The 24,853-nt window shown below is 38.8% G+C and overlaps 1 protein-coding gene across 1 annotated transcript in view; it reads right to left on the bottom strand.

The window, feature by feature from the left end:
- Positions 1–20,380, bottom strand: part of LOC104074920 (opsin-5-like) — a 25,099-nt gene extending 4,719 nt beyond the window's left edge. The window contains exons 1-4 of the mRNA XM_009575221.1: positions 20,288–20,380; positions 16,089–16,251; positions 14,321–14,448; positions 13,435–13,769 (exon numbers count right to left, since the gene is read on the bottom strand). Of these exons, the coding sequence (XP_009573516.1) occupies positions 13,435–13,769; positions 14,321–14,448; positions 16,089–16,251; positions 20,288–20,375 (714 nt within the window). The 5' untranslated portion in view covers positions 20,376–20,380. The remainder of the gene's footprint in view (positions 1–13,434; positions 13,770–14,320; positions 14,449–16,088; positions 16,252–20,287) is intronic.
- Positions 20,381–24,853: the final 4,473 nt, after the last annotated feature.

The following is a 24,853-nucleotide window of genomic DNA, read 5'->3' as shown; positions in this document are numbered from 1 at the left end:
ACTCTTTCTTATCAAAGTGACCGTCAAGTGTGCTGTTGTTGCTCTGCAGTAGTATGAATGAAAGGCAATGCCTTCTTCCCACATCTTGCAAGCCAGATTTTTATTTTAATTATTTGTGTTTCCACTCAAAGATCTCACTGACCAGAAGAATCCCTCTGGTCCTGTCCATCATACAGGGATGTAAGAAAAATGCTATCACAGGATACATAGCATCCCCCATGCACCCATCACCCATTCTGACTGGGAAGTTTGACATAACTTATGTAGTTTGCCAAGTATAAATCATTACATAAAATGTAAAAATTCATATAAATGTAGGCATATAGCAATATAATAATTTCCCAAGGTAAGGCAAGAAGTGATTCACCCTTGCTCAGCCTCTTAGCCTAGACAGGACTTTATCGTAGGTTGCGAACAATATGATTTGGCATAGATGAGTTTTCAAAAATCTTTTTAAACTTTGCCCTCGTGTGTAGGCAAATCTTATATACAAAAACCTTCTTAAAAATATCTCCTGGAGAAGCAAATAAACACTATTACAAATGAAAAAAATTTCTTTGTGTCTGTAAATCAAGTACAAGGATATTGTTCAGATATGAAATATAACGGTAGGTGACACTGCTCAGAAATTTACAGGCAAAAATCTCTCTCAGGGAATTACGATTCAGCTGGAACGTGAGGAAAACATTATGGTTTATAAGAAGAGCTTCACAACAAAGAACACAACACAAGTTACAGAGGATATTTTTACATTACAGGTAAATAGAAAAAGAAAATATATGTTCTACACTTGCAGCATTAAGTCATCTTTGTCATTAGATCTTCAGCTAGTGTGTGTCAGTTCACTCAGGCAGACTGGAACAAGCCCTGGCTGTTGGCACAAGCAAAGTATCTGATTCAACTATTTCAAACTAGATGTTTATTGGAGTACGTATTGAATAAGAGGGGCTGAATTCAGCTTGTTGACACATTTAAGTAAATGATGCTTTACAGGACTGAACCACTGGTGGGAATATCCCTGATGTAATGACACTCTGCCAGTCACCCAGGCACAAAGAAGCAGCAGTACCTTGGTGTCAGCCTACCAGAAACAAAGTCATGTTATTTGTTCACATGAAGTAAGTGGAAACTATGCACATGTACAAATCTTTCACAGCTTCCCTCTTAGGATTATCGTAAGTTTCTTTAGTAAGAATGCACAATGCTTGGAAAAGATACTGGCTTAAAGTAAGTGAAAAACAGATTTTATCAAATCATGTATTTTGAAAACTAATTGAAAAACATGAGCCACTAGATCACTATGTTTTTTATTAAAAAAATTATTACAATAGAAATATCTTACTAGAATCCTTGTCTGACTTTTATTTCTAACTTCTAGGTGTCTAACTTGTGGAGCTATTTTGTCCTATGTTTTCAATAGAAAATGACTCATTTCCACATGTAAAAGCATATATGCACTTGTTTACATGCATACTAAATTTATGCATACATATCTTGTAAATGCAAAATCCTCTGGTCTATCTAAAGTTGTTAAAAAACCAACAACAAAATGACTTTTTCTCATGTATCTCTAATCATGCTCGCAAAGGAATGTGTATTTTTGCATGTCCAGTCCAGATTTCTCAATCTGCCCATCAAGTTTATAAAAATTAGAACTAGAAACACAACACACCAACCATGCTTGGTACGTTCAACAAATCAAATTCTGAAACTACTCATGTTGTTCCACTACCCATCAGGGAAAGTATTTGTAACTTCCAATCTGCTTCCAAATGACAATGCCTTCTGGCCTATGGAGAACTGCCAACATCTAGAAACAGATTTCCAGATTTGCACTTCTACTGTACAGGAACCAGCACAGAATGCACCAGTCATTCTCCTCATTTTTTTGCTTTCATCTTTCCCTTAACACAGTCACCAAGGTAATTTGCATTAAACTATCCATATCATAAAGCATTACTCTTCATAATTAAGAGAAAGTACATGAAGAATGAGAGCACATGCACTACAAAAAGTCTGTTTGTCTATACATTTAATAACTGGTGTGAAACATTATTTCAAAGTTATGTTCCAGGCAGGTTTCTGACAACTCAGTTTGTCTGAAAGGATTTTAAAAGCCTTGTAGGTAGTCCTAGTATGAATTGGTCAGCCATGTTCAAAAAACCCAAACATATCATATGCCTCCACAGCATTTTCTAAAACTGAACTAACATGTAAGCATTTGGTCCTCAGTGCTGCAAGTCTGAGTCATTGCTCATCTTTCTCAGAACAATTCCTACAGCTTGGGTCCAGTTTGTTCTGGCCAGTATAAACAGATGCAAAGCATACTTACTGCAAAAGTGGCATCAGTGAGTGTCACCCTGAGCCTCATGCATTTTTGTATCCTGAGGAATTATCTTGGCAGGCTGGACTGCTTGCCTTAGATAACATGAAATCTAGAAATGTTGTGAATCATAGGAATTTTCAAAATAATAATTTCAGCCCAAACTGCAGCCCACTACACCAGATTTAATCAGAAGCCAGAAGTCTCACTGGGCAAATTTATGTCCTTAGTAAGGCAAACGGATTTGGCATTACAGACACTGAACAGAGGAATTAAGATTGACAATCACTAGAACATGTTAAAATCCTGTTAAGCATGGTATAAAAGCATCAGCATGAGAAAAGTCAATCTAATCTTTCATCATCATTCATTTAGTACCAGACTGCAACAAAAGGAGCATTGCAGGCTTGGGCAGAGGATGGGGCACTGTCATGGTAGGGGTGGCAACAGGGCAATAGGCTGCCTGACACTGGCCGTTCTCTTGCTGGAAAAACTAAGGTGTTATCACTCATTTTCCTGCTTAAACTACACAGACATAAAGCTTTCTCCTGCACTGTTGCTACTCAGCCAGGAGCAGCTTGCAAAGGAAAATTAACCCCCAGAACTTCTCCCCAGCACTCCAGCCATGTTAAACAGGGGCTCCATCGAGCAAGTAACACACAGTACCAGGAGATGTATGCTGGACACAAAGATTGGGTTTTATAGTCTCATTGGACCACTGTCTGGATCTAGCACAGACTAGTCACCTCCACACTGCATACTGTTGGACCGTGGGTCTCACCAGCATTCTCTTGTGGTGTCTTGGTGGGCTTAAGACATAATTATTGGGGGTTTGGTGTACTTTTTTTCAGTTCAACGTGTTTTTATTGCATGAAAGACAGTATTTGTTGCATGCCCTAGGAAGGGGCGTTAGGATCATGTTAGGGTGCAGATGCTGCTGGGATAATACTCGCAAACTGTACAAGAAGGAACTGATACAAAACAAATGGGCCGCAGTCTTGTCCATATCACCTTTTAGGAACAGTCCCTGGTTTGTGCTATCCCCTGACCTGTGCCCAGGCATGGGTAAAAACCACACAAGGGAGCACGCTAACAACTAAGCAACAGGGCAATCAGTGGGCCAGTGCTTGTGATCCTTGGCTTTTTCTTTGACAATACAGAAATTACCACCATTTCCTGCTACAACACCTCAAATTCGTCTGCTTTTATCTGCTGCCTTTTGCTCCCTAATTTGATAGGAAGACATTTGGGTTCCCAGTTTTCTGGGTCTGCACTCCTACAGCATCTAACAATTCCGGCTCCTTTGCTTTCCAGTGATGTTTGTTTCCACAACAAAGTAATTTTCATATATTCTAAAATTCAAGGAAACTGATATGTACCTTACACCTGTGATACTAGGCTGTCCTAAGGATTCAAGACTAGTTTACATCAACCAGTATTTCAAATAACAAGTGAAGATTTCAATATAGGTAAAAAATTATGAATGTTAATATATTAGGAGTCATGGCTGATAATTTTCTTTCCTTGTCATAGCCCAGCATGGAGCTATAACTGCAAACTCCTAATAGATGCCATGTTTAGATAACAGTATAATAATTACATAGTGGGCTTGCTTTTTAATTATAAAATATATGAATACTGAATTAGCTATATATCTGTCATGTAGTGTGTAATTTCAGCAAGCTTTAATGGAGACCATGTAGATGCTTTAGATCATTCAGTCCTTAGCATCTACAGCGCAGCACGTATAGCACTATTTAGCACCTGCCTGCAATTTCAGACATGACAGCTGACAGTGTGTCAATTATCTGCAAATTCCACTAAATCAGTATGAGCTGCAGATCTCCACCCAGCCTGAAGAACTCCTGTTTAGGTCTCCAAATATAATGCAGTAGCTTCAATATGACAGCCAACCTCTATGTTTAAAAATTTCATCTACAGAAGAACAATATTGTCCAGAAATATGCACAGAATTTGAGAATATATTATGAGAGTTGTGTGATATTTTTTTCACTACACTTTACCCTCACTGTAATGAACTCACTTGGGACTCGGGTGAATGTCTGTTGTATCAACACATTCACTACAGCAAAGAAGATTTAGCAAATTCTTCTATCTAGATAATAAACTGACTAAAAAATATTCACTTTCAGCTGATCATTGTATACCTGTATGGAGACTTCAACATTATTGCTTAAGATTGTCAGGATTATCAAGAATATCAGTAAGAAGGAGCAATGTACAGAAGGCATGGAAAGGAGAGTTCCTGGTCAAGTTCAAGAACTTTTGAGTTAGGTCATGGACTTATAAAACCCTGTGCCCCTACCGGATCTTTTACAAAGAGCAGAACGATTGTAGCCTGTAGCACAGACGAGATAAACCTGCGTGCTGTCAGGGCCAGTCCATCCAACACGCCTGAGGCCGATGCTAGGAACAGGCAGGGAAGCCGCATTTCGGTGTATTCAGCATCTTACATGTCTAGACTTGAAGTATCTCTGTGTACAACAGAGAACCTTGCTGGCATACGGATGTTCCTGGTACAAAATTATTAATAAAGGATACTTCACTGTAATAATAAAGAGAGTTTAGAATAGAAAGTTAGAAGTACATTTTCTGCTTCTTAAGAAATACATTGCAAAAAGTTTTTAAATAGGAAGTCTTGAGCATTAATGAATTAGAAGAATCAAGCCTTCCTGAGATGATGTCATTTAAATCGAGAGGACTGCATGTTGTCCTTCCTGTGAATCATATATGGTCCATCATTTGTCTCTTCTGTAGAACCTTTTGCTTACTTTGGCAGCCAAATTCATTCTTGTCTACAAAACAGAAAAGAATATTTGCAGCAAGTGCTTAACTTTTCTCAATTTATTTATGTGATGTGTTTATTGCAGCACAGTCTTAAAGGATTCTCAGTTCCCAGAGGCTGCAAAGAAGGAGAAATGGGCTCTCAGGTAATTAGATAAGGCTATGACAAAGCCAATAAAATGATACTTTCTTCTCTCCTTTCACTTTTAAAGGAATTGCTATGGGTGAAGCTATTCTGCTGAGAATAGAAAGTTTTTCCTACAAATTGTTTCTGACAGGGTAAATGCAACTATTTTCAAAATCTGTGAGACTTAGTCCAAATGCATGCTTATAAGCAGAAAATTAATTTCACTGATTTTTTATGCCTCAAGGGACTATTACAACCTCTACTTTGTTTTTCTGTAAAATAATAAACCAGTGAGCAATGCATTGCTAAAATATAGGAAGAAGTAAAAGAAATTAGAAATTCACAGGCTAAGCTTTGAAAATTCATGTCATGAATTTTACTCCTCCCTTCATTCAACAAAGCACAAAAGAGTAAAAAAAGTAAAACCAGTAACCTACTGTCACAGTACTGTAGTTCAGAAAAAAATACCTGATTCATATTGGTGTCTCCTCTAAGACAAGTCAATGGGCCTCTTTCCAATGATTACTCTGCTCTCAAGACCTTGGAACAGACCTTTGGCAGCATTTTTTTAAGCAATCTGGCATTGTTTTGTTCACTTATTCTTTTGTGCATACTTAGAGAGAGCATCTCACTGTATCTGCTCAGCTTAATGGTGCTGAGTTGTGTAAGATAAAGGTAATTCTCCTTCAACTGTCTCACTAAAATATGGCAAAAAATATTTTTAATGCTATCTAATTGCTACTGCCCAAAATTTTTTGGTAGCTGTCTATTTATTTTAAAGTGAGTCCTGTGATTAGCGCACAGCTTACAAAAAGTACGCATAAATGGATATGCCCTCTCCTGTACCCAGACACTACTACATATTGCCTGTAGCTCTAAATAAAACAATGCTCTAAAGTAGCATAAACATTTTATTTAAAATGTGTACATCAGCTATGTATCTTTAGTGTAATCCGTTCTCCTTGCATCATGGATTACCTTGGTTGTCATGTAGATGGGATCATTATATGCATCCCAGTGAATGAAATACTTAAAAACTAAACACAATCTCCGTTTGTCCTGCCCTAGGGCCACCTAAAGCACATGGGTGAGGAAGATCTAGGCTCCCTCGGAGAAGGAATTCCAGTACTAGATTTAGGGCCAGTGTTCCTCTTGGGGGTTTACACCTATCGAGCATATTCAAAGCTGGTTTCTGCCCTTCCTTGTATCCTCAGCACAACTTTTTCTATGTCTCATGATTTGCAAAAGCAAAGTTTTGTTCACAGTCAGCATCCACAGGTACACATGCATCACACACAGGGCAAAATCCCAGTGAGCCTCGATGACCCATGGGAGACTCCTGTCCCGGGAGTGCCCAGCACCCACCCCTCTCTGCTGAAGTGCCAGGGGAGCTCCGAAATTTCACTGAGGATATCACCTGTGTATCTTAGGCCAGAGGCCTGCACAAACAGCTACAACAGCTTTATTCTCAGAAACCAAGGAGCGCCCAGTGCAATTATGAAAGCTGGGAATGAAGCCTTCTCATTGATCTGGGTCACAGATGATAGTAGGAGAACATAAACATATCATTAGTGTTCCCATCGCCTGATAGTTTTACCTCTTTTATTTTGATACTATGCTTTCAGTCTCCTTTTTGAAGGCCATTTTTCATCAAAATATAGCAACCAGTACTAAGAGGCCACCATTTTTTAATTTAGTGTCCTCCTAGGACAGCAGGGAGCTGTGCACCCCAGAGCAAGGTCTAATAAACGGTATGCCATAGAAAAACCACTGCTTCTCCAAAGTTCCTGAAAGCACGGTCACTACAGTAATGTCTGAACAGGACAGAGGACGCTACCCCTCTGAGCCAACCAGCTCAGTTGGCATGGAGCATGATGAAGGAAATGGCTCTTGTCCCTTGATGAAGCCCTTCATCACCTAAGATCTGCTAGTTCATCCACCACAATCTAACAAGATGCTGCCTGTCCCCCACAGTGGCTCACAATGATGAAGACAGCTTCCTACAAATCACCTGTCCTTTCTCCTTACTGAATTTATTTAAAGTCAAGTCATGTGGACCCCAAACTCAGCCTCTGGATCCTTGAAGACTGCAAGACTCACACACCCGATCACATGGACCAGTGTCCTGGTTTCGGCTGGGATAGAGTTAAATTTCTTCCTAGTGCTGTGTTTTTGATTTAGTATGAGAAGGATGTTTGGTATGAGAAGAATGTTGATAACACACTGATGTTTTCAGTTGTTGCTAAGTACCTGCTAGTCAAGGACTCTTCAGAGGCTGGGAGGGAGCATAGCCGGGAGAACTGGCCCAGCTGGCCAACGGGGTGTTCCATACCATATGACATCATGCTCAGTTTATGAATGGTAGGCGTGTTCCAGGAAGTAGCGATTGCTACTTGGTTATTGGTCAGCAGGTGGTGAGCAATTGCATTGTGCATCACTCACTTTGTATATTCTATTATTATTATCATCATCATCATCATCATTTCTTTTTCTGTTCTATTAAACTCTTTATCTCAATCCACGAATTTTACTTTTTTTCCCCCATTCTCCCTCCCATCCCACTGCAGGGGGCGGGGAGCAAGCGAGCAGCTGTGTGGTATTTAGCCCTCTGGCAAGGCTCATCTAGCTCTTTCTTCAAAAGCCTGCAAGAGCAGAAGCCTCTATTAGAAAATTGCAGACTGTCTCTCTGTACAAACTTTGCTGAGTTTTCAGGTCACCATAAGTGTCATACCAAAGCCTGGAGACAGAAATATGCAAAAGGCAGAGGCTAATGGGCTAAGCACCAGGCAAAGCAAGAGTGGTTCCTGAATTTGAGTCTTGCAGCTAATTATGACTACATTGGTGGCCTTAGTTTTGTAATTTAACCTTGCTCCAGTTCTCATTGGTAAGGGAAATATTGGCCGTAATTTCCAATCTTGCAGAGTTTTACTGTACACAGAAATCATGAAACCAGCCAGCTAAACACTCTGCAGACTGGTAGTTTACTGACCTGTAAAACCAAGGCATATTGCAACTGTATCTTGCAAAATATTCCAAAGCAATGATGGCAAAGTCTGAAAAGCAGCAGAGACGAACAACTGATGCTATTATTCCTACACCAGCAGGAAAGGAATTAGAATGGTATGCATCAGGCTGTAACAGAAGTCTGATGGACTTGGGATGACTGGAGGCTATCTCACATCCCTGATCTGTCCTCTTTTTCCTCTTTCCTTGCTTTAAACCTTTTACAGATTTTAAAAAACGAAAAAAAATTGTATTTTTGCCTGAGATGCCTGGCAACTTCGTAGGACCTGCACATCTGGAAAACCTAGGATGTAGCAGTAATCACTATAAATCAACTAGTCAAATGAGACCACACAAAAATGAAGGCAACTTTACTGAAAGGTCTAAAGCATTATGGAAGAGTTTTCCTGTTCTGAGCCATGCTCACATAGGAATCTAAAAGCACTTCTTCTTTCAGTTTTCACTATTATAAATGTTTATGCTGCACAAAAGTAAAAGCCAACCATAAATGTGATCATCTGTATTAAAGTAACGGAATCTTAATTTCACATTCTCCCCAAATGAAATGTCTGTATTCTTTCATAGCAAGCCTTGACAGTAAGATACGTTCAACAAGTTCTTTGTCAGTCAACTAGATTCTCCCACACTTGCGAAAAAGCCGATGTGCTGGTTTGGGCTGGGGTAGAGTTAATTTTCTTCATAGTAGCTAGGATGGGGCTACGTTTTGGATTTGGGCTGAAAAGAGTGTTGATAACGTAGGGACGTTTTAGTTGCTGCTGAGCAGTGCTTACACAGAGTCAGGGCCTTTTCTGCTTCTCAGCCCACCCCACAAGTGAGTAGGCTGGGGGTGCACAAGAAGTTGGGAGGGGACACAGACGGGACAGCTGACCCCAGCTGACCAAAAGGATATTCCATACCATATGTCGTCATGCTGGGGGGAGAAAAAGGAAGGGGGGGGACGTTCCGAGTGATGACGTTTGTCTTGCCACGTAACCGTTATGCGTGATGGAGCCCTGCTTTCCTGCAGATGGCTGAACACCTGCCTGCCGATGGGAAGTAGCGAATGCATTCCTTGTTCTGTTTTGCTTGCACAATCGGCTTTTGCTTTACCTATCAAACTGTCTTTATCTCAACCCACGAATTTTCTCCCTTGTGCTCTTCTGATTCTCTCCCCCATCCCACCCGGGGGGGAGTGAGCGAGCGGCTGTGTGGGGCTTAGTTGCCAGCTGGGGTTAAACCACGACAGCAAATCGCTTCCACCTCAAATCAATAAATATTATACAGTCAATAGTGTAAGTAATGTAACTTTAAGTTTGGCATTGACTGTTTGTGTCTTCATGCAGATTCGCTCCCTTCACACACATTTGGAAACAGCACACGGACCACTAATCTCCAAATGGCTTTGAAATGCCTGCAGCAAATTGCAATGTTGATGTGCCTTACAACTAAAGCATCTGTTTAAGGTGGACAAAATCAAGAAAGGCATTGAACTGTTGTAATTCTTATTTCACGTCAAGAGTAGATTTACCCATTACAATGAATTATTCAGATTTGGCATCTTATATTCTAAATTGTACTCTTTGAAGAGTAACCTTTATCCGATTTGATTTCCATCGTATTTCCTATTATGCTCATAGATCTTCCCACCTGTAATTAGCCACAGCTTTCAAGATTGCTTGTATCAGTGGATATATAATACTTCCAGTTTCAGAGCAATGTGACATCCTCCATTAATGATGGTGGTAAAATTTATATTAATTTAACAAAAAATAATTCAATGAGAATTTAAAAAAAACAAGTACTATGTCCATGCATTACAGAAACCCACTTTAAGACCAATTAACCTCCATGATGTCCAGATTTGTGTTGTTTCTCTGGAAATCATTGCATTCTATACTAAGAACAAAATCAGTTTCTTCAAATTACAATACTAGAAGAGAGATGTGAATTATTCAATCTTCTCCATTTCAGCCACGTGATACATCAGTGTTTTAAATCATGTACTCAAGAGGTATCACAAATTACAGCCACAAAGAAATACAACTTGAGTAGCAGGAGTTTTGTCCAAGGTCATACATGAAGTTTGAATCAGAACAAAAACTGAACACCATCTCCCAGGCCAAAGGCCTACCCCTCATGATTTAAGTTGAGTGAACTGCAGGCAATTCAGAGATGGTATTTGGACAAATATTTGATGAGACATGAATTTACATTCATGGTGGTTTTGCTCCTGCAACACCTAGGAGGAACTAGGATGTTTCTGAAATGGCTTAATCCCAAGGAACTCCTGGAGAAGAGGCAAATTTCTACATCTCTACTTGCATTCATAATATTTATCTGTCTTATCTATGTGCTCAGAGCATGTTTTCTCCAGAAGCTGGCAAACCCATGCACCTGTGAAGAGATCACCTGAGAACAAGTGTCCTCTGTATGCATTATAATTGATTTTTATGGCACTATATAATAATAAAAGCAATATCAGTAGTTAGTCAACCTTGCAAATTCACAAGCACAAAAGCACTAATAGCACTATACAGCTCCCATTACATTTTGTAAAAGTCTTGCTATTGTCATTCTAAAATAGCACAGAAAAAACACTACAGACAGATCTTTTACCATGGGAAGTAGATTAGTGATAGCAAATGTTATCTGTATTTTATTGTTCTTTTTTTTATAAAAATATTCAGTTTCTAATGAACAAAGAGACTAAAGTGGGCCTAAATTGAACACTACAGACTGGTTATATTAGTATGGTTTAGGAAAGAGATAGACACTTAGTGTGCAGGGCAGGACAGATTAAAGCAAACTGCAGGGACTTGGGAAACCATTATGCTTACAGAGGAACCTGTGGCGTTTTCTTGGAGCCTTGAGGCATAGGCAGCTTCCAAGCAAGAGCTTCCACAATCATATTTCTGGGCTTAGCTGGATTCTTGAGTGTCTAAGTCCCACTATAAGTGCCCAAGTCATTTTCCGGATTTAGCTTTTCAAGGCTGAAGCAATGTCCAAGCACTTCAGCTGAAGCTGCATCAGACGGTAGAGGCACAGATCAAACCTGACCAAGACTCCAAAGTCAGAGTGAGCTGATGTCAGAGGCAGGATGGAAAAGGCTGGAGGAAGAATGGGCTTTAATTGTCTCTAATTTGACAGGCACTATAAAGTAGGCTCTATTGCAGCTCAAATCCAGCAGGAAGAACTACAGTTCAACAAATAATCCTTCCAAGTACACCACAAAATTGACATATTCAGGGTGGATTGTTTTAGCAGATATTCTTAAGGAAAAAAAAAAGTCTCTTCTCTCCTCTCTGCTTCTATGCATTTGACTTAAACTGTCCTCTTAGCTGTTATCTCCAAGGGATTATTGTGTATAACTAGTTGGCTTTTGTAGTATTATTATTCCAGAGTGAGATTCTCTGCAGATAAGCAGTCTCAGAGTAACTCAAAGAGTTTACCATCTTTTTACAGTGAAGATCAGAGCAATTTTGAGGGGAACAAATCAGGGAATAAAAAGAAGAAATACTTGTCAATACATGATAAGCAGTTCTGCTAATGTTCCAGCAGCCCAACCAATATCAACATCTATAATATACCACCGTGATTTTTTGTGTTAACATCACAAAGGGAATTTTGAAGGAGATACTGTTTTCATTTTGCCAGTGTTTATTTGAAGGAACTCATAAGAATGACAAGTAGCATTGAACATGCATGCACATTTTTCTGAGTGTTGTGAGCATACAGTGTAACCAGCATCTTGGACTCACTGAACAGGAGTATAGAAGTCAATTAGAATAAGCTATGAAGACTCTTAAAAGTTAATTAAAGAGTTAAAGGATAGTATCCTGTAGTCAGAAGAAAGACTTAAGAAAGTGAATGTCTACTGAATATCTAGGAGCGGGGCAGCTTTAGTTGGGAAGTTCCAACTAAGAGTTATTACAAAGAAGGAGTAGATAAGATGCAGACATAACTCTTTAGTTCTTAAGCTGCTCGGATTGAGGAAGATGTTTAGGTTACAAGACCATGCAGTAGACAGGAAGATGGTGTTTCCCACGGTAGTCAAAACCAAGATATTCAAAGGGCAGATTAAGATGTCTAGTGCAGCTACACTGCACTCGCTAATCTGAAGAGAGATGTCAGAGAGAGACCAAGTTTCTTAGCATGAAAAAGAGAAAGCAGATCATCTATACAGAAGCAGATCTGTGAGATATCCAATTGTATTTGCAAACGAGAGTGTCCATATTCCTGAACAGAGACAGAAGCTAAGGACCAAAGATGACTCCAAGCAGAAAATTGAAGGGTGGTGAGAAAAATACTTAGAAGGACAAGCTAAACAAATAACTAGAGAATTGAGAGAAGGATTCACCAAAATCAAGAAAAAACAAAGATTTTCTCACTGGAGATAATTAACAGAGTCAAGAGGTAACACCCATGTCTTCCAAGAGGTACATTATCTAAGGAGTAAAGCACACCTAATGTTAGCTGCAAAGTTCCTCTTCTTATTTTTTGGTATATTAAAAAAAATAGATGCTGATCTTCTCCTGGAAAGGACAGGGACATAGTTTGGCAGCAGGAAACAATTTCCACAACAAACACTGCAACCACAGGTTTAATTTTACTGTATAGGCTAGTGAAACACAAACCTTCAAAGGTTTTGGTTCAAAAACTATTTACAGAAATACACTTTTCTGTGACTTTTGTCCGTTGTTCAGTTATAAACAAGAGAATTTGATGTCTACACTAGTATTTAAAATCTTTAATGATATAAAGCTTAAGCCTGGATCTCCTCAGTTGTTTGTAGCTGGGCAAACAGAACTCACTCACTCAAAACCAGACTGGCTTTCACAAGCAATGAGCATGAGACCCAAACTCACTTCTACACAGTGCTCCAATTTTAACCTTCCTTTTGATCTGATTGATCCAAAGTCTGAAATCTTAATTTTCCCTAGTAATGAAGCTATGTGGGCTTAATTATCACCCTCCAGAAACAACACTATTTGTATGTTTAGCAACTCATTGCCATGCAGTGAATCTGCACAAGACAGTACTGTTGTCTGAAATGAAAATGCAGTAAGGACCAATTTTCTTTTCCATCTTTATTCTCTCCTCAGCAACTTTCTTGGTCCTTAAATGGTGCTGTCCAGCTGTGCCAAAAACAGCTTGCCAAAGACTGACTTTCAAATACCTTGACAGTAATGTTTTGCGCGTTGCTTATCCTGGAGGGGCCGGAGACGTACTGTTCCACTGCTTTCCTGGATTCTTTCACAGTTACCAGAATAAGAGAGTAGGAAGTGACAATTACTCCGCAAGGGAGAATAAAACAGAAAACAAAAAGGACTACGATGTAAGACATGGCCACAGCGTTTACGTTGGTGGAATGCCAGTCAATGCAGCAGGCTGTGCCGTAGGGCTCCGCTCCGTATTCTCCCCAGTGAGCTAGGGGAGAACAGGCAAAAATTGCTGCGTAAGTCCAAGCACAGGCTATCAAGATTTGTCCATGTTCTCTCCTGAACCTGTTCCCTGGAAGACACAAAACAAGATTGGCATGGTTGCCATGTCTGCAAGGAGTTTCCCATACACAGGCAGCTGAGCAGGGTAGCTTTAATAGGTGTTCAAAAAGGATAACTTTAATAGATGTTCAAAATATTATAGTATATTGAAGGTTTGTAAGAATAGGGCATGGTTTGCAACAATTTGCAAAAAAATTAGGTAGCTGAATTCTCTGATACATGTAGGATACTTAGCACAATATAAATCTGTATGAATAAATCTCTATCGATATGTAGCAATAAACTCTGAAAAAATTAGTTTATTCAGGCCAGCCTTGCTTTCAGATCAGAACACTTATTCCATGTTTCCAAATTATCATCCCAACTTAAAAGAGCTTAAAAGTAATCAATTGCATATATCTAGCCCTATAGTTAATTATCAATGATCACAGAAATAAGAATCGTTTGACTGGATGTAAAAGACCTCTTCTATAAAAATACTCTCCAGGATATGCAACCCAGAAATGGTGGTCTATGTTCACATGCAAAATTGAGTAATTTAAGACAGAAACTTCAGCTTACCATAAGCTGGAAAACAAATTTTGAGGCAGCACACAGTGCTCAGTAATGTCAGTGTTGAGAGACTGCTGATCCCAAACAGCACCCCACAAAATGCATAGAACAAGCAAATCTGTTTCCCATACAGCCACCTGGCAAATAACCAAGAAAGTTAATTCTTAGATGCTATCCTTCTTTTTAAATGTAATACTAAATGGTAGGAATATATTTACAGTTGTAGCCTTAAAAATTCAATAAAACTGCATGATTAACTTATTTGTTGGTCAATGATCAACCACAAAAATTATTCTCATTTGAAAAACTTAGAGCCAGTAATCATGTCCTGCTTTATTTTTATGATTCACATTTAAGCCTTTTTATTTTTATAAAACAAAGCAGTATATCTTAATGATAATCATTCTGAAAAGAAAAATCAAAATGCTTGTCACTAGTAGGCCTAGGTCATAAAATAATACAGCTTATTATTATTTCTGCTATCTGTATGTGTATTTTTAAAACTAGTTTTCATCAAAATCAACACATTCTTTTGTTAAGGCTCTCCAGAAGAACAAAAATTTGATCTGAATCACTATGCCTCTTCCCTTTCTATTCAGACACCCGCAGTATTTGCAGTAGCAGTTGTCAAAAGCCCTGTTCTAGATTTTGAAGACATCATCTCCATTAGTCGATATATTTAGCAATATTTTAACACAGAAAGTAATGTGGTAAAAACTGAGTAATTACTGGATTTTTTTCTCTTATTTTTTATTTTGATGCCAAAATGAGAGAAAACTAGATGGAAGAAGGACAGAGAGAGATTTTTTCACATCAAACCAAATACATTTTTTTCATTTTGATTAACTGAAAAGAAAAAATTACCCAGGGGTTATGTTGGGTGAGGCGTTCTCCGTCTCTTTTGTTAAATATATTCTACTTAATTACATTATTAAACACACATTCCTAGGTTTCTGAGTAAAGTGTTTTGGGAAGCCAAATCAGCACTGCATATTTACATCTGTACAATTGTGGGACATTCTGCAATAACTGGGATAGATCAAAATATTACAAATACCATCCTATCCCAAATACCATCCTATCCCAAACCATGCAGAACAGCTCCTGACAACCACTTCTGATCTTCCTTCACCTTTTCTATGTAGTTCCCTTCTCTCAAACACTTTCATACTGCCTGGGTTACACAAATAGTCTCTGAGGTCTAGTAATGAGTCTCCTAAGCCTCCCAAACTTCAAAAGAAGATCACAAAAAATAGATCTTGCACAATGATATGAGGTTGAATTCATGCGGATAAAGAGGAGAGAAGTGGGGAAGGAAGGAAGAAGTTCTAAATGCAGAGTATTGGCCTAAAAATTAATCCAGAACATTACATCTCTATGCATCATCACTGCCACTACTATTGGAGATCTTAAGTAAATTCAGGGTTTTCTTTTCATGGTACCAAATTTCACTGTCCAACTGAAGAAAAATGAAGCATTTCACCACCATTTGAATAATACTACCCACGAAGAATAAAAGCAGTAGGAAGTGGATGTTTGGAAAAAAATCTTCTCAGCCCTACAGAAATAAAAAAGATTATGACCTCGAATAAACACGAACACTAATTAACACCAGCAGTCCATAAAGCTGCTGTTACAGAGCATACTTCTCTCGATCCCTCTAATTAATTCCCACTTTTATGGCATGCAAAGTAGCAGAGTAATTCAGTCTTCATCGCTGACACAGACTTCCAGAGCCTGCAGAGGATGTTAAATATTGCATGCATAATGAACAAACCTGTGTGAAAGGCTGGAGGTTACAGCTAGAGGATACAATGTCAGAGTCATACCAAGGTCACTGATGGCAAGGTTAATAATGAAGTACTCTGCTGGTTTCAACAAATTCTTTTTCTTGTAGGAGACATATAGGAGAATATTGTTCCCACACAAGGAGCATATGCCTGCAGAGAAACACACAGTAGGAAGAAAAAGTTAGTTTCAGCCATCCTTTTTTTTTTTCCCTGCACAAGAATAATGTCCTGTCATCATTGCTAGCATTTATGAGACAAACTTGTCTCTTTTTTATATTTGTGGTTTTCTCTCCATTATACTTCAAATTTGTTTTGAAAATTTTTTATCATTTTTCCTGGTTTCTTTCTGTTTTGTCCATCAAACTATCTACAAAGATCTAACAAATAATTTTATCCATTAAATTATCTGACCTGCCAGAAAAACATTTTTCCTGTAGGAAGCTGGCATTAATTAAGCCAGAGACAATATCCATCTGCTACTGCACTGTCCTGGTTTCAGCTGGGATAGGGTTAAATTTCTTGCTAGTGCTGTGTTTTGGATTTAGTATGAGGAGAATGTTGATAACACACTGATGTTTTCAGTTGTTGCTAAGTACCCTCCTAGTCCAAGGACAGCTCCCATGCCTACTGACTGAGCTAGGTACACAAGATGGGAGGGAACATCATCAGGACAGCCAGCTCAGCTGGCTAATGGGGTATTCCATACCATGTGACGTCATGCTCAGTATATGAATGGTAGGCGTGATCCAGGAAGTACCGATTGCTACTTGGTTATCGGTCAGCGCGGGTGGGGAGCAATTGCATTGTGCATCACTTATTTTGTATATTTTATCATTATCATTATTATTCTCCCTTTTCTGTTTTATTAAACTGTCTTTATCTCAACTCACGAGTTTTTCTCACTCTTACCCTCCCGATTCTCTCCCCGTCCCACTGCAGGGGGCGGGGAGTGAGTGAGCGGCTGCGTGGTATTTGGCTGCCTGCCAGGTTAAACCACGACATGCACACATTTTCCCAGTTCCAGATCTAGAGCTCTCCATTCACTAACCCTTCTTCCTTTCTCTTTGAGGTGTTTTCTCAGAGGTGCCCGTTATACTTCCTAGTAATAATAGGCAATATAGCAAGAATGTTGAATTATGCATGAAAGAGAAAAATGTAGTTAAGTAATGCCTCTACTGTGTGTAGATAGAACTATTTTCTCTGGGAATGACACTTTTACTATGAGACCTGCTAAGAAGCTTAAGAAGGCTGCAGTAGTCTAGTAGAAGATAAGCAATTTGCTCTCTACTTTTAAACTAACAGGATCAAAACCTATGATGGATACACAAAGTTAGACAAGAGTTAGGTGACCATCAGTTTAGAAGGTCAGACAACAGTCAAAACCCGGAGTTTTAGGTAGCCTTTTATAGACATACAAGAACAACACTTTCAAACATAAAAGCTTCAGAGGGCCAAGAACACGAGAATGCCTAATGAATGCCATGTGAAATCAAGATGTTGAAGAGAGACCAAGTGCTTTTGTGGACCTCACTGCCTGTTCCTGCATACCTTTGGAAAAAGCAACACTTTACCTACAGTATATAGGTAAATGTTGATATAGAAATTGAGGTTAACAAGTTGCATAGAGACTGCAAACCAACATTGGCTTTGGATTATACCCGTAAGAGAATAGGCCTAATTTAATCATACTCTCATAGGGAAAAAAATACATAATTTTCCCAAATGTTCTACAGATTATGATATTTTCTCATGAGGAAACGGCAGATTAGCAAGTAATGTTAGACACTGATATTAAATTCCTTTCCGTCACTGATCTCCTTAAACCCATTTAAGATATTTGTAATTTAAAATTTTCTGAGAGAGAAAAGATATTCTCTTTGAATTCTGCTCCTGCAAATGTGCAACAATTTTGTTCCAAACATTTTTATTCCAAGACACAAAAAATATAACAATGAAAACACAGTAAAAGGCAATCATTTTTTAAAAATTATTATTTCCATTTTCTTTGCACATTTTAATATTTTTCAATGTTTCAATTACATTTCAATCTGATTATCACTTGGTATCTCTAAAAGGAACATTATCTAGGCAGAATCAGGTTGCTGAAGTCAATGAGCACAGATCACCAGACTAGCAGGATATACTCTCTCACTGTTCCTACTGTAAGATCAATTTTAACCAGAACATAAAAATTGTAGCCACATCAGAGATATCAGTTACACCAAATGTCTTCAGTGGTTATACTACAGGAGAGTCAATTGTCACACTTTTCCTTAGCAAAAACTCAATTTTATTTTTTGCTTTTATTTCCTATGGTGTCTGTTCTTGTCTGGATTACCAGCTCAAGTCCATATACAGGTTTTCAGCACGTACCAACTGACATCATAGTCACTTTGGATCTAGTTGACTGTATGGTCAAAGCCATCCCTATTCACATATTGTGAAATTCCTGGGGGGAGAGATGGGAAGAGGTTTTATCTAAAACAATTTTTTTTTTTTCCTTTTTAAGCATATAATTTTTCTTTCAAATATTACGTGCGACTTTTACAAAATACCACTTACTGGAAATCTCTTTTCCATGTTTCCCATTCCACCTCATATTAGCAAACACTGGAATAAACTGTTTAGTGAGTTCGTGGAAAGTTTTTCAGAGGAGGCTTGACAAATTTTGGTCAGGAAGGGTATAAAGGGTCAACAAATGCACTAAATGCTCTATCAGGATCACTCCAAGCTCCATTTTCTATGGCCTTGGGAATGTACTGCATCTGTTTTCTAAGCAGGGCTCTTCAACAGCTTTGGCATGGCTGACAAAGTAGATACTGAAGATTCATCCTGAAAAGAGACTCAGTGATCTGAGCGTGGTTGATTATCATGGGATCCAGAAAGAGAAAGTTAAAAAGGAAATTATGAGGCAACACTATGCTATATGACTAGCTGAACAAAGATGGGAGAGGAGAACATGGGACAGACATAGATTAAATTTTCACTATTTTATCAGCAGTGTTGTCAGTAAAGAGGTCTGCATCTTATTTGTTGTTGATAACACATAGAAAACACCAAAAATAAAGCTACACCAGAAAATTTCAAGTCCATCTGGCAGGAGAAAAACAGCATGAGGTTTCTGATGAGAAATTACCTTATCATTAGCTGAATCAGCTTGGCAAATTCAGGAGTCTCTAAATTGATGTGCATTGTCCAGCCAGGCTATAAATCTCCTCTCAAATTCAGCCATGCATATACAGCTACACTCTAAAAGAAATAGGCCTACATTCATTTAAAATTTTCAATCAAAATGTTGAAAAAACATGTTAATCTTTGAAGCCGTTAGGATGCCAATATTCATTGACAGTCAATGGGGATAAAAGCACAGGTTCACTCTTTGTTGGTGCTATATTTATTTTGCAATAATCCCATACTTCGGGGCTAGTGCTGTTTGCCTTAGAGAAGGAAAATTCCAAGGAGGATTTTTTTTCCTGTTAGGGCATTCATTTGGCTTCTACATTTTCCTTTTTCACCATCTTCTGAAGCACCAGACATCAGCCTACTGACTGAACTTAGCCAGGGTGGCCGTTGCTCTCCCAGATATCTGGGAGATGGGTTGCCTTTCCCGGCCTCTGGCTCATGGTTACACTGACCAGTACCTTTAGGATTGGATCTGGATTTTTCTCCTCAGTCAGACCAGGACTATGGAGAATAAACTTACCTCCTCTCTAACAGCATAGCCACCTCCACAGAAATCTTACTTTCTAAGGCAGTGACTGGACGTTGGACATAAACCTGATCTTTCCAGCATCTTTCCATATAATTATGGCTTTTGGTATTTTACTTCAGGCATTACGAGGAGTCAGGATATGTTGTTCTATGGTTTGCAATGACATATGGAAGAGACGCTTTCCTGTTCAGACTTAACAATGAACACGCGGATGCCGAGAACTGCCAGGGCCTCAAAAACCAGCGTTCCTGTCCAGCCTTATATTCCTAATACTGAATAAAGTTTTTGTATCTAACATAAATCATATGTTAAAAACCTTTTAATGATTTTACTCTATGCTTTTTTCCCCTTTTTTATGAATATAGAGAAGTTCATCTATGTCAGAAACAAACTTGACTTTTACAGTAAAGTCTCCTTACCACATCAAATACGGCCAAAGCTCTATAAACACAAGTACCATGAAATCACGCTTACCAAATACTATATAACATATTCCAACAACAATATCAGCTGATTCTGTTATTTTGGACTGGAATGTTGAGTTCCTGAAAGATGGGCCCATCTGAAAAACAAAACAGGACACAGTATTAAAAATTCAGTATCCAAGCAGACACCTGTGAGCTCTCTGCAAGGCTATAAGCTGTTTGGTGGGGAAAGGACAGGGAATATTTAATTTTATTTTATTTTCTAAATTAACAATTAATTTATCTGAATGGAGGATACAAAGAGGACGAAGCCAGGCTCCTTTCAGTGGTGCCTAGTGCTAGGACAAGAGGCAGTTGGCACAAACTGAAACACAGAAGGTTCCCTCTGAACATCAGGAAACTTTTTCACTGTGAGGGTGACCAAGCACTGGCACAGGTTGCCCAGGGAGGTTGTGGAGTCTCCATCCTTAGAGATATTAAAAAAAACCATCTTGACACGGTCCTGGGCAACTGGCTCCAGGTGGCCCTGCTTGAGGAGGGGGGGTTGGACCAGAAGACCTCCAGAAGTCCCTTCCAACCTCAACCATTCTGTGATTCTGTGTAATTTACAGATGAAATCACAGCCTAGAACTGATGCTGAGGTAAATCAATTTCTATTAATTGGAGGGACTTATCTAAATACGAGAATGTCACAACATTACAAATGCAATTGGTGAGCAAGGGTGCATTAAGTTTTGGAAACTTGAATTGGCTCAATAAGGTTTGTTCCAGAATATTACTCATCATCAATTTACAACAACCAGAGGAACCAAGTTGGAAATCTTAACAACAAGGAGTACAGAACTGCAAATATAAACCTCAAACAAACAAACAAATCACCCCACACACACGTACAAAAAAAACCCACCACAAACAAACAAAAACAACAAAAAAAGAGAAATGTAGGAAGAGCATCAGAATAACTAATAAGTAGAGGCAAGAATGTATGAGATACGTGTGTGTATGCACTTAATTGTAAAACTTATTTATACCACTTAACTCATAACTTTATGTAGGGGTGAGCCAAATAAATTCTCTTTTTCCTTCTGGCTTCCACAAGCATTCCACATTTATTTCCCATCCCTGCCCTTCACCTTTCTGAATCTGTCCCATTGAGTGCATTTGTAAACCTGTCTATAGAAATTTGTGCTTCTCTAGCCCAGAAATTAGCAAAGCATATGAGAGAGTAAAGGGCTGAAAGTAAATCAACAGCCCTTCCTTTAGTGTAGAGCTCCTGCCAATTCCCTTAAACTACAACAGATTGAACTCTCTCAAATTTCAGGAAGTGGGTTATTAAATTTAAAAGAGTCTGTATTTCAGATATCCTGTGTGTCAACTCTGAACATAGCTACAGGTGTTAGTATAAAGTCTTCAGCAAGGAGGTGTACTGTGTGACAAGTCGAGTCAATGGGATATTGCTCAGCTTTTCCCAGCAAAATCCTTTGTGAAGAGAGTCACACTAATGAAAAAGAGTTTCTGTCAACTGTCTTCATGTTGGTCTGAGATACATACCGGCATAACTCAGAAAAATGCCGGAGTTACTGCTTACTGTCCTCTGCCATTCCTGTATTCAAGGAGCCTGCTATGGGACCAGCCCTGTGATGCAGTCCAGACCTTACTGCCCTTGTGGATGAGTGCAGGATCAAAGCGAGGACAGAAACGTGTGACGAAATTGCAATACACCTGCTAGAGCCAAACCCAGGTATGTAGGCGCCTCTCTCATACACGGTTTAAGACATCTTACAATTTAAGGGCAAAGACCTCAGGTGAAGCTGTCTTCTAGCACAAGAAGAAGACAGTCTTCAGAACGAAAGAAAGAAAGAAGTCTAGCAAAGGCTAATCTGTTTGTTTGTTTGTTTGTTTTTCCTCCTCTCACAGATGCTGTCGCTGTATTGTCTTAACCAGTATTAGAGAGATTATCTGGAGCTGTTCTTGGCAAACTGAAGTTACCAGAAAAATATGATGACAAAAGCTCAGCAAAATCCTCCAGATATATTCACAGGCCTTTGCCTCGGATAATGGTAAATACATTTCCCCGATGGTCATTTCTCACTTTCTCTTTGCTTCCACTGAGTTTCTTGTTGCAAAGGGAAAGCTCCTGTCTCCTGCCTGATCACTCTGGACAGCAACGGGCTCTCGCTCCATCCCCAGCACAACAGCAGCTCACAATGAAGCGGCAGCATAGCTTTACACGTTTGGCTTGAGGGCAACATGGGAAATGTCAAAGAAAAAGCACCTGGAGAAATGAAGTCATCTTGGCAAACAGCTAAAGCTCCTAGTTCACGTAGCACTGCATTTTAGCTAACTGGTATGTATCCATATTAAATAATGATCTTGTAGCTGCATTTCTTTCTTTCAGTGTAATAAGACAGAGTATCTAAATTCAGCTTGTCCATCTTCCCTAGAGCTTCCTATAAGCTCCTTATTCTCCCAGTGGTCCGTCATTTGTTTCTACATAAACCCCTCTTTCCTCAGTTGCTGTAATCCAGGACACCTCCACTGAAACCAAAGGGGTTCAAATGTTTGTTCACCAGGTGTTCACCCAGGAGGAATTTTAAGCCTAATGCATGACACTAACAATATTTATATTTTAATCCTTTTACCAATATTTATTCCATTCATTAAGCAGAAGCAGTAACGGCAAGATTTCACATCAGAAGCCTCAGTTCTAGCATTTTCCTGGTGGCCAGTGCTGCAGCACGTGACTGCCCTCAAGAGACAGTAACAAAAATAGTGACAGGACATTCATCTGCTTTTTCCCTGAGGCAATCCATTCACAAGGAAAGGCTGAGCTCATTTCAGATGTTAGTGCTCCATTTCCAAAGCTCTCTCCTATCAAAAGCAAATTTCATATTTGCTAAATGGAAAGACATTCTACCCTAGAAAATGCAGTTCTTCAGCTGGTCATGAGTTTTGGAAATGTACTTGAGCTCCTGGTTTTCCAAAGCAGTCTGCTCACTTGTCAGAGGTAGACTCTCTTGGGGTTTATCCATGTTGTCTTTGGAATGAATTTTGGAGAATGAAATCCCATGTTGAGAAAAGGGGAGTTTTATTCCAAGTGCCCAGTGCTGGCTGGACTCAGGCAGAGGAGCATTTAAGCCACAACTTCCGTATTTCAAAAGAGTCATTCAGACATGACAAAACTGTGCTAATATTCCCAGTATATACAGTGTCCCTCATCCAGAAAGCATCCAACCCTACTCCTAATTTGGCTTTGATAAGAGTGGCCCCCACTTTTCTGAGCAGATAAAAAAGCTCTCACTCAGAAATGTCAAGAAGATGTTCTTCTGTGCCGCTGACAATGTAGCTCCTGCTTGTCTCGTTTACTTTACCCCTGGTCCAGTAATACCACAGTTTTCACCTGCCACTGTAAATGAAAATCACTTCAAGGTTGTCGTAGCCTATTTCACTCTTTCTGTTATGGAAACTGTAGTCCCCAGAGCCTGCTCTACTCAGCTCCTCTCTGACATATCTCCAGCACCAGAGCTTGTGTAAAGCCAGTGTACCAGCTCTTTGCTCTCACAAGAATTGTAAGAATAGGTGTTTCAGCCTTCTGTGTGTTATCAAAATAAAAAAATAAAAACAGATAAGGGAAGTGATGAGCAAGTAAAAATAACCCCATCCTTGTTAATAATAATAAAAAAAAATGCCTCCATTAAGCAAGATTTCAATAATCGCCTGAACAGTCAGTTCCAATAGTTCTTATTTGTAGTATTTGGACATCTACATTCTTCTGAGCACTGTAAATATTTCTTGCTATTCTTTTACAGTAATTTTTAACTAAAACTGTGCCTTCTCAGGACCAGTGGAGCCATTTTAATCATGAATTCTCAAGCTGCTAAGTCTCCAGAAACCTGCCACCTAAGCAGTTTCCAAGCATCTACCTTTTTGCAGACATATGTAGTAATTTTACAGTTAAGTACAGTGATTAATTTTGCACATCAATAGTCAACAGCTCTGAGTGGGTTACATAAAGAAGGGCTTTAAAAACAAACAATATTTAATCTATTTATATTTCAAAGCAAAAGCATCACTTTTAGAAAAGATGAATAAAGTCATCTTCAAAGAAGAACTGGAATAGAAAAGAACTGCATGTTGATGTTTCAAAAACCACTCAACACTCTCTAACGTGCTGTGCTGGCAAATAGCTGCAAGTTTCACTGGCTTTTTTTTTTTTTTCCTGGGCTGATGAACTACATAATGATATTTTTGAAAAATATTTTACCTGTGTTTACCTATAAGATATTTTAGCTGAAAAATACTTTACCTGTATTTTTCTCACTCCTTCCCTCAACAGCTAGAACAACTTGCCAACATACAAGAAATGCATTTAAATTGAAATTGAAATTTTAAAAAAATTTACAAAATTTATTTTAGAAATTTAAACTTTTAATAGTATGTTAATTACCATGAAGCAGGTAACATCTAGGGTCTGGACATCTACATTCAACGTATCAGTTTCAATAAATCAGTTTGAAAGTCACACTCTTAGTTGAACTATTGTCATTGTGAATATATGTCATAAATCTCTCATTTTCTCCTTTCAGATAAGTCTTCTATTGACTTCAGTTCTTCC

This window comes from Fulmarus glacialis, unplaced genomic scaffold (assembly GCF_000690835.1).
Source record: "Fulmarus glacialis isolate BGI_N327 unplaced genomic scaffold, ASM69083v1 scaffold15093, whole genome shotgun sequence".
Taxonomy (NCBI): Eukaryota; Metazoa; Chordata; class Aves; order Procellariiformes; family Procellariidae; genus Fulmarus; species Fulmarus glacialis.
The sequence above is the reverse complement of the archived record's forward strand: the minus strand, read 5'-3'. Positions and strand labels throughout refer to the sequence as shown.